Raw genomic sequence first — 10,122 nt, 5'->3', positions numbered from 1 at the left:
CTCAAAGGAGGACAAACATCCCCCCCCCACCCACCCCCCCCCCCCAGCCTGCCACTGGCAGACCCTCTCCTGGTTTGAGGCTGACAGCAGCCCAGCAGAACACAACCCCCTGCCCCCCCCAGAAAGCAGGAGGCTGGGACACAGCAGATGCCATTCTGTGCGTGGGCAGGGGGTCAGCCCACTCAAGCCACACGTGTGCCCCTGCCCCCCAGTCCCTCGTGGCGTGGGCAGTGCCAGTGCTGCAGCTTGAGGCACCTGCAGGGAGCCCCTAGGGGGGTGGGGGTGGGGGGACTGAGGGAGCCCAGCCCCGAGCAGAGGAGGCAGAGGCAGGGATCCGACCGGGGCGCATGAGGCCGAGGGCAGCCGTCCCGGCCCCTCGCCGCCCTCCCGGCCCCTCGCCGCCCTCCCGGCCCCTCGCTGCCGTCCCGCCCTGGAGCCCAGCCGGTTCCCAGGGATGGTTACCAGGCGCTGGTGTGTTTGGTTGCAAACAGAGCAGGAGCGGCAGCCAGGCGCCCGTGTTTGTGTGGCTGCGGTTGCTCAGGCAACTCGGGGCCGGCCAGGAGCTGCCAAAAAAGCGCCAGCGGCCGGGGCCGAGCCCGCGGCACGGCCGGCCCCAGCTGGCACGGCCGGCCCCAGCTGGCACGGCCGCACCAGCCTCCCACCGCACCCCCCCGCAAAACCGGGAGGCTCGCAGAAATCAACCGGAGCGGGGGTGAGGAGGGGGCTCGGGGCGGACAGGGCTTTATTGCAGAGCCGGGGGACAGCGCGGGGGCTGCGGTATCCTGGGGCTGCGGCTTCACAGGGGCTTCACTCGGACACTTCCGACCGTGGCCAGGCAACGCCGAGCTCTGCCGGCGTGCAGCCCGGGACTGGGAGCATCCCGGCAGCACCGAGCTCGGCCGGCAGCATCCCAGAGCCGGGAGCATCCCAGAGCCGGGAGCATCCCGGCAGCACCGAGCTCGGCCGGGAGCATCCCAGAGCCGGGAGCATCCCGGCAGCACTGAGCTCGGCCGGGAGCATCCCAGAGCCGGGAGCATCGCAGCAGCACCGAGCTCGGCCGGGAGCATCCCAGAGCCGGGAGCATCCCGGCAGCACCGAGCTCGGCCGGGAGCATCCCAGAGCCGGGAGCATCTCGGCAGCACCGAGCTCGGCCGGGAGCATCCCAGAGCCGGGAGCATCCCGGCAGCATTGAGCTCGGCTGGGAGCATCCCAGAGCCGGGAGCATCCCGGCAGCACTGAGCTCGGCCGGGAGCATCCCGGCAGCACTGAGCTCGGCCGGGGTGCAGCCCGGGACCGGGAGCATCCCAGCAGCACTGAGCTCGGCCGGGGTGCAGCCCGGGACCGGGAGCATCCCGGCAGCACTGAGCTCGGCCGGGGTGCAGCCCGGGACCGGGAGCATCCCAGAAGCACCGAGCTCCGCCGGGAGCATCCCAGTAGCACTGAGCTCCGCGGGGATGCATCCCAGGGCCGGCAGCATCCCGGCAGCTCTGGCACTAACAGCAACCCAGGGTCGGAGTCCCCCTCAGTGCTGAGCAAGCAGCAAAGCCAAGCAGCCCTGTAGGGAGGGCACCAGTGGGAGAGGAAGGAGGTGGCTGTGGTGTAACTGGTGCGAGGTTAAGGCAGGTCCCAGAGAGGTCTGCAGGGATGCCAGGCTGCGGTCTCCAGCGGGACTGGCAAGGAGGATGCCCCAAAAGCTGGAGCTGAGGTAGGGCAGGTCTGGGTGCCAGCGGGGCAGGGGAGCCCTGAGGAGCAGTGCTGTTAGTAGGGTGGGGAGCTGGGAGGTGACAGCACAGAGGGGCCAGGAGGGGGCTGGCAGCACGAGGGGGCAGGGGGACACAGAGCCGCAGCGCTGGGGCAGGGCTCGCAGCCTTCCCCCGGCTCGCACCGGCGCTGGGCGGCTGACATCCCTCCGGCACGGGGCCGGCCCCGGCGCCGCCTCCCGGGGCACACCGGCACGTCCCGAGGCCGCCGTCAGCGCCGGCCCCACGGGCAGCGGGCGGGCAGGGGGGCGCCGGGGCGGCGGGCAGCACCCAGCCCTACTTCTTCACTTTGGCGTCGTAGGTGCCCGCGTTCTTGTAGGCACTGACGTAGCCGCTGGTGTCCACGATGTTCTCCCGCCCGCTCTTGCCCTTGCCCTTGCCGCTCTCGTCGAAGCGCTCCTTGTGCGACCCGGTGTACCGGGAGGTGTCCGTCAGCCTCTCCACCGCCCCCACCGTCTTGGCTTTCTGCCGCGGGGAGAGGGGCACCGGACTCAGGGCGAGCCCCAGTCACGTCCTGCCCTGCTGCGAGCACCTCCCGGCACGCACCCCAGACCAGGCTCTGCTCCCCGTGCCCACCAAAGCCCTGCAGCCCCCTCCCAGACCAGGCTCTGCTCCCCGTGCCCACCAAAGCCCTGCAGCCCCCTCCCAGACCAGGCTCTGCGGCCCGTGCCCACCCAAGCCCTGCAGCCCCCTCCCAGACCAGGCTCTGCTCCCCGTGCCCACCACAGCCCTGCAGCCCCCCCTCAGACCTGGCTCTGCTCCCCGTGCCCACCACAGCCCTGCAGCCCCCCCTCAGACCTGGCTCTGCTCCCCGTGCCCAGCACAGCCCTGCAGCCCCCCGCAGCCCCACCCCAGACCAGGCTCTGCTTCCCGTGCCCACCAAAGCCCTGCAGCCCCCTCCCAGACCTGGCTCTGCTTCCCGTGCCCACCAAAGCCCTGCAGCCCCCCCTCAGACCAGGCTCTGCTTCCCGTGCCCACCAAAGCCCTGCAGCCCCCCTTCAGACCAGGCTCTGCTCCCCGTGCCCACCAAAGCCCTGCAGCCCCCTCCCAGACCAGGCTCTGCTCCCCGTGCCCACCAAAGCCCTGCAGCCCCCTCCCAGACCAGGCTCTGCTCCCCGTGCCCACCAAAGCCCTGCAGCCCCCTCCCAGACCAGGCTCTGCTCCCCGTGCCCACCAAAGCCCTGCAGCCCCCTCCCAGACCAGGCTCTGCTCCCCGTGCCCACCACAGCCCTGCAGCCCCCCCTCAGACCTGGCTCTGCTCCCCGTGCCCACCACAGCCCTGCAGCCCCCCCTCAGACCTGGCTCTGCTCCCCGTGCCCAGCACAGCCCTGCAGCCCCCCGCAGCCCCACCCCAGACCAGGCTCTGCTTCCCGTGCCCACCAAAGCCCTGCAGCCCCCTCCCAGACCTGGCTCTGCTTCCCGTGCCCACCAAAGCCCTGCAGCCCCCCCGCAGACCAGGCTCTGCTTCCCGTGCCCACCACAGCCCTGCAGCCCCCCTTCAGACCAGGCTCTGCTCCCCGTGCCCACCAAAGCCCTGCAGCCCCCTCCCAGACCAGGCTCTGCTTCCCGTGCCCACCAAAGCCCTGCAGCCCCCTCCCAGACCAGGCTCTGCTTCCCGTGCCCACCAAAGCCCTGCAGCCCCACCCCAGACCAGGCTCTGCTTCCCGTGCCCACCAAAGCCCTGCAGCCCCACCCCAGACCAGGCTCTGCTTCCCGTGCCCACCAGAGCCCTGCAGCCCCCCGCAGCCCCCCCCCCAGACCAGGCTCTGCTCCCCGTGCCCACCACAGCCCTGCAGCCCCCTCCCACACCTGGCTCTGCTTCCCGTGCCCACCAAAGCCCTGCAGCCCCCCCTCAGACCTGGCTCTGCTCCCCGTGCCCACCAAAGCCCTGCAGCCCCCCCTCAGACCAGGCTCTGCTTCCCGTGCCCACCAAAGCCCTGCAGCCCCCCCTCAGACCAGGCTCTGCTCTCCGTGCCCACCAAAGCCCTGCAGCCCCCCCTCAGACCAGGCTCTACTCCCCGTGCCCACCAAAGCCCTGCAGCCCCCCCCAGCCCCACCCCAGACCAGGCTCTGCTCCCCGTGCCCACCAAAGCCCTGCAGCCCCCCCTCAGACCAGGCTCTACTCCCCGTGCCCACCAAAGCCCTGCAGCCCCCCCCAGCCCCACCCCAGACCTGGCTCTGCTTCCCGTGCCCACCAAAGCCCTGCAGCCCCCCTTCAGACCAGGCTCTGCTCCCCGTGCCCACCAAAGCCCTGCAGCCCCCCCTCAGACCAGGCTCTGCTCCCCGTGCCCACCAAAGCCCTGCAGCCCCCCCTCAGACCTACCCCAGACCTGGCTCTGCTTCCCGTGCCCACCAAAGCCCTGCAGCCCCCCCTCAGACCAGGCTCTGCTCCCCGTGCCCACCAAAGCCCTGCAGCCCCCCCTCAGACCTACCCCAGACCAGGCTCTGCTCCCCGTGCCCACCAAAGCCCTGCAGCCCCCCCTCAGACCAGGCTCTGCTCCCCGTGCCCACCAAAGCCCTGCAGCCCCCCCTCAGACCTGGCTCTGCTCCCCGTGCCCACCAAAGCCCTGCAGCCCCCCCCCAGACCTGGCTCTGCTCCCCGTGCCCACCAAAGCCCTGCAGCCCCCCTCAGACCTGGCTCTGCTTCCCGTGCCCACCAAAGCCCTGCAGCCCCCCCTCAGACCTGGCTCTGCTTCCCGTGCCCACCAAAGCCCTGCAGCCCCCCCTCAGACCTGGCTCTGCTTCCCGTGCCCACCAAAGCCCTGCAGCCCCCCCTCAGACCTGGCTCTGCTTCCCGTGCCCACCAAAGCCCTGCAGCCCCCCCTCAGACCTGGCTCTGCTTCCCGTGCCCACCAAAGCCCTGCAGCCCCCCTTCAGACCAGGCTCTGCTCCCCGTGCCCACCAAAGCCCTGCAGCCCCCCCTCAGACCTGGCTCTGCTTCCCGTGCCCACCAAAGCCCTGCAGCCCCCCTTCAGACCAGGCTCTGCTTCCCGTGCCCACCAAAGCCCTGCAGCCCCCCCTCAGACCTGGCTCTGCTTCCCGTGCCCACCAAAGCCCTGCAGCCCCCCCTCAGACCTGGCTCTGCTTCCCGTGCCCACCAAAGCCCTGCAGCCCCCCCTCAGACCAGGCTCTGCTCCCCGTGCCCACCAAAGCCCTGCAGCCCCCCCTCAGACCTGGCTCTGCTTCCCGTGCCCACCAAAGCCCTGCAGCCCCCCCTCAGACCTGGCTCTGCTCTCCGTGCCCACCAAAGCCCTGCAGCCCCCTCCCACACCTGGCTCTGCTTCCCGTGCCCACCAAAGCCCTGCAGCCCCCCCCTCAGACCAGGCTCTGCTCCCCGTGCCCACCAAAGCCCTGCAGCCCCAACCCAGACCAGGCTCTGCTTCCCGTGCCCACCAAAGCCCTGCAGCCCCCCCTCAGACCAGGCTCTGCTTCCCGTGCCCACCAAAGCCCTGCAGCCCCCTCCCAGACCTGGCTCTGCTTCCCGTGCCCACCAAAGCCCTGCAGCCCCCTCCCAGACCAGGCTCTGCTTCCCGTGCCCACCAAAGCCCTGCAGCCCCCCCTCAGACCTGGCTCTGCTTCCCGTGCCCACCAAAGCCCTGCAGCCCCCTCCCAGACCAGGCTCTGCCTCCCGTGCCCACCAAAGCCCTGCAGCCCCCTCCCAGACCAGGCTCTGCCTCCCGTGCCCACCAAAGCCCTGCAGCCCCCCGCAGCCCCCTCCCAGACCTGGCTCTGCTCCCCGTGCCCACCAAAGCCCTGCAGCCCCCTCCCAGACCTGGCTCTGCTTCCCGTGCCCACCAAAGCCCTGCAGCCCCCCGCAGCCCCCTCCCAGACCTGGCTCTGCTCCCCGTGCCCACCACAGCCCTGCATCCCCCCCTCAGACCTGGCTCTGCTTCCCGTGCCCACCAAAGCCCTGCAGCCCCCCCTCAGACCAGGCTCTGCTCCCCGTGCCCACCAAAGCCCTGCAGCCCCCCCTCAGACCTGGCTCTGCTTCCCGTGCCCACCAAAGCCCTGCAGCCCCCCCTCAGACCTGGCTCTGCTTCCCGTGCCCACCAAAGCCCTGCAGCCCCACCCCAGACCTGGCTCTGCTCCCCGTGCCCACCAAAGCCCTGCAGCCCCCCCTCAGACCTGGCTCTGCTTCCCGTGCCCACCAAAGCCCTGCAGCCCCCCGCAGCCCCCTCCCAGACCTGGCTCTGCTCCCCGTGCCCACCAAAGCCCTGCAGCCCCCCCTCAGACCAGGCTCTGCTTCCCGTGCCCACCAAAGCCCTGCAGCCCCCCCTCAGCCCTGGCTCTGCTTCCCGTGCCCACCAAAGCCCTGCAGCCCCCTCCCAGACCTGGCTCTGCTCCCCGTGCCCACCAAAGCCCTGCAGCCCCACCCCAGACAAGGCTCTGCTCCCCGTGCCCACCAAAGCCCTGCAGCCCCCTCCCAGACCAGGCTCTGCTCCCCGTGCCCACCAAAGCCCTGCAGCCCCCTCCCAGACCTGGCTCTGCTCCCCGTGCCCACCACAGCCCTGCAGCCCCCCTCAGCCCCACCCCAGACCAGGCTCTGCTTCCCGTGCCCACCAAAGCCCTGCAGCCCCCCCTCAGACCTGGCTCTGCTCTCCGTGCCCACCAAAGCCCTGCAGCCCCCCCTCAGACCTGGCTCTGCTCTCCGTGCCCACCAAAGCCCTGCAGCCCCCCCTCAGACCAGGCTCTGCTTCCCGTGCCCACCAAAGCCCTGCAGCCCCCTCCCAGACCTGGCTCTGCTCTCCGTGCCCACCACAGCCCTGCAGCCCCCCGGTCCCACGGGGTCACCAAGGCTTCCTCAGCCCCCCCAGGGCCCGCAGGGTCCCCCGTCCTCCCCTCCCCGCCCCCCGCCCCGCTCGCAGGGGCGGGCAGCAGCTCACCGTGACGCCCACGTTGATCGGCTCCTTCCCTGCCACCAGCTGGCAGATGGCATCGTAAGCCTCCTCCTTGCTCTTGTCCTTAAACCTCTTGGGGGCCAGCTCCTCCAGAGCCTTCTTGAACTCCTCGTAGTTGATGACCCGGGCTGTTTTCCCCCTGCCAGGACGCGAAAGGCACTGCTGCAAGGCTGAGAGCCTCCCACCGGGGGCTGCAGCCGGATGAGACCCCGGCCTCGTCCCTCTCCGAAGAGCAGCCTTGGGCTGAACGGCTCCTGCTGAGCTCCCGAAGCGCCCCAAACGCCACCTCTGCCTTGGCAACCCCCCCCTCCACACCCCACCCCACCCCCCCCCCCCCATTGCCATCTCTTCCCTGCCAGCCTGCCCCTCTCTCCCTTGGTGGGCATCGCTCTCTCTCCCTCGGGTCGCATCGGGGAGGGTGTGGACCGAGCATCTTTATCCTTGTGCCCCGGTGCTCAGCCCCTCCTGGCCTCAGCAGGGCTCCCTGCAGAGCCAGCCTGGGGGTGGGAGCAGGGGCACAACACCCTCCAGAGAGGGAGGCTCCACAACCCCCCCCCCGGGCAGCCCTAGGGCTGCCCAGGGGGGGGGGGTTGTGGAGCCTCCCTCTCTGGAGATATTCCAACCCCACCCCCGGGCTGTATTCCTGGCTGCCCTGCTCCTGGCACCATGGGGTTGGACTGGATGACCTCCAGCCCCTCTGAGCTGCACCAAAACCTGAGCCTCCCCCAGCCATTCCCTCTCCCCTACCCCCCAACCCCGCCCAGATCTGCACGTATCGATCGTCAGCTCCGCTAAATCAATCGCACAACCCCACCCCCCCCACCCCCAGCCCCGAGGGCAGCAACCTGCTCCACACCGAAAGGAGAGTGGAGGGGGGAAAAGCCGGGAAGCTGGGCATGCCACAGGGGGTGCCACCTATCCCCTGGGCACCACATGGGCACGCCCCCCTCCCCCACCGCCCAGCCGGGTCACTTACTTCACCTTGGAGAAGACAATGTCCACGTCGGTGCCGGTGACGCTCTTGCCGTCGGTGACTTTGCAGTCCTTGCAGAGCTTGGCCCAGTTCTTGCCGTTCATCTCCTGCCCGGTGGCTTTGGTGTCGCCGTAGATGGCGAACTTGCGGAAGCTCTCCTCCAGGGAAGCCATCTCAGCGCTGCCGGCCATGGGGCTGCGGGGACGGGGTTGGGGGAGAGCAGAGGGGGCTGGGGTGGGGTGGGGGCAGAGGGGGCTGTCACTGCCCAGGCTTGCTCAGAGCTCGGCTCAGCTCCGCTCGCAGGTCCTGGAGGTGAGGGCTGGTGAAGGCGGGAGGGGGGGATGGCAAGAGCTGGGCGTTGGCAGAGCCGGCAAGCAGGGGTTGGGGGGGAGCGAGGGCCAAGCCCCGAGGCCGAGAGCCAGGAGGTGCTGGGGGAGGGGGGAGACGGAGGGAGGGTTGCCGGTGCGGAGCTGCAGCAGCGAGGCTGCCAGCTGCGGGGCTGGGAGGGGTGAGCGCATCAGCCCTGGCCCTCGGGAGCGCCCTGGCAATGACGCAGCGCAGCCGCCCCCCGCTCATGCCTCCGGCCCCACCTCCCCACTGCCCACCGCCTCCTTCCCCCTCTCCGTGGGCTTAGCAGCGCCCCAGCTCCGCCACCTGCCCCCCGCCAGGGCACCGCCAAATACCCTGGCACCCCCCGCGCTGCCGTCGCCTCGCCAGCCTCGCCCTGCCAGCTCGGCATCCCCTGCCATGTGCTGAGCGCCCGCCGCGTCCCGCCCAGCGCCGGGCACGGTGGCACCCGCCGCGGGCGCCAGCACCCCCTCGGTCCCTCGCTCGCCCAGTGCCCGCCCGGGGGGGCACCGAGGTGGTCGCTGCTGAGGCTGGTGACAACCCGAGAGCGGGCACCAAAGGGCGGCGCAGCCGCTGCCTAGCGACCGTCACCACGGAGCAGCGGCGGAGACGGAGAGCACAAAGCGCGGACCCGCCCGGGAGTCACCGCAGCGGCCGCGGGATGCGGGGCTGGAGGCGACCCCCGCCCGGCAGCGGGCCGCGCCGCGGGCAGAGCCGCTGCCCTGGAGGGGGTCCCGGTGCCGCCGCGCTCGGCCACTCACTCACCTCCCGGTGCCGCGCTCTGGGGCGGGGGGCGCGGCCGCCGCCGCCTGTTTAAGCAGCCGCCATGGAGACGGGAGGGGCCGCGGGGCCGCACCCGCAGCGGGGCTCCGGGCCGCCCCCTCCCGCCTCCCCCGGGCCGGGCAGCGCCCGCGGGGCGGGGAGACGGAGCCCGGGCAGCCGGCCCGGACCTCCCGTGGGATGCTCTCCGACCCCCGCGCCGCCCCTCTGCCACCCCATCGGGACCCTCCGTCACCCTCCAAACCCCTCCGTCACCCTGCGAGGTCTTTCCTGCACCCCACGAGGCCCCTGCATCAGCCCACCAAGCCCACCCACCACCGTGCAAGGTCGTTCTGTCACCCCAAGAGCACCCCCCCGGGTCAGTCCATAAGGTCCCTCCATCACCCCACGAGGTCTTTCCTGCACCCCACAAGCTCCCTCCGTAGCCACCCTGCCCCTGCAGGCTCCTCCCGGTGTTCTGCAGCCCTGTCCCCCACAAGCTATCACGGCAGGAATCAGCCCCTCTGTGGGCAGCACCATGGACCAAAGGGCACTGCTCAGGCTGGGGGACGATGCCAAGCACCCTGGCGTGCCAGGCGCTGCAGCAAGCCCTCTGCGTGGCTCAGTGCGGGCCCCGGGGGGGGCCGGCCAGCCGCATGCCACCGCTGCCCACCACGGCTGCTGGCTTCCTGTGCCTGGAGCACAGCCACACGTGGGGCTCTGGGTGGGTGCTGTGTGCTGAAGCAGCACCCAAATATTGTGGTTGCCATGGAGCCCTGACACAACCCACAGCCCTTACTCACTGCCCCACCTCAGCCCTTCGCCCAGGGCCCGCTCCCACCCCAGCACATCCCTGGCACTCCCTGGTGCAGCCTGCTGTGCACAGCCAGCCCCAGGACCACCGGGGACCTGCTCAGCCTAATCTGGGCTTGGAGGTCTCCAGAGGGCCAGCTCTGCCAGTCTGAGATTTGGGGTCACCACCTGCACCTCCTGGCTTGGAGGTGAGTGCCAGGGCTGGTGTCAGAGGGCACAGGCTTGCCAGGGCACTTGGCTGCTTTGGGGAGCCCCAGGTGCTCACAGCCACGTGAAAGGACCCCACGAGTGTCACATCCCCCAGCCAGCCTTGTGCCACCCCCTCCTTCAGCAGCAGCCCAGCCAAGGGCAGGGTGGCAACCCAGGTGGCAAGGACGTGCTGGAGGGGACAACCAAGGACGGGCAGGGGGGATGTGAAAGCTTCTCCAGCAGAGCTGGACCAGCCTGGTGCCAGTGCCAGCACTGAGGGTTCCTCCCGCACCCAGCTTCTCCTGGCAGAGCTCAGACGTGGCCAGGGAGCTGCATGGAGCAGGTGGCACCGGGAGGACTCTGTCCTGGTCATGCATCCTTC

The 10,122-nt window shown here is 70.8% G+C and overlaps 1 protein-coding gene across 1 annotated transcript; it reads right to left on the bottom strand.

Annotated features, from left to right (window-relative positions):
* Positions 1–2,016: 2,016 nt before the first annotated feature.
* TPPP3 (tubulin polymerization promoting protein family member 3) lies at positions 2,017–8,978 on the bottom strand. Its single transcript, XM_054170098.1, has 4 exons — positions 8,745–8,978; positions 7,635–7,826; positions 6,644–6,797; positions 2,017–2,225 (listed from the first exon to the last, which is right to left on the bottom strand). Exons 2-4 carry the CDS (start codon positions 7,820–7,822, stop codon positions 2,037–2,039), a joined length of 531 nt encoding a protein of 176 aa, XP_054026073.1. The 5' UTR covers positions 7,823–7,826; positions 8,745–8,978; the 3' UTR covers positions 2,017–2,036.
* Positions 8,979–10,122: the final 1,144 nt, after the last annotated feature.

This window comes from Dryobates pubescens, chromosome 19 (genome assembly GCF_014839835.1).
Source record: "Dryobates pubescens isolate bDryPub1 chromosome 19, bDryPub1.pri, whole genome shotgun sequence".
Taxonomy (NCBI): Eukaryota; Metazoa; Chordata; class Aves; order Piciformes; family Picidae; genus Dryobates; species Dryobates pubescens.
Note: the sequence above shows the minus strand (reverse complement) of the source record. Positions and strands in the feature narration are given on the sequence as shown.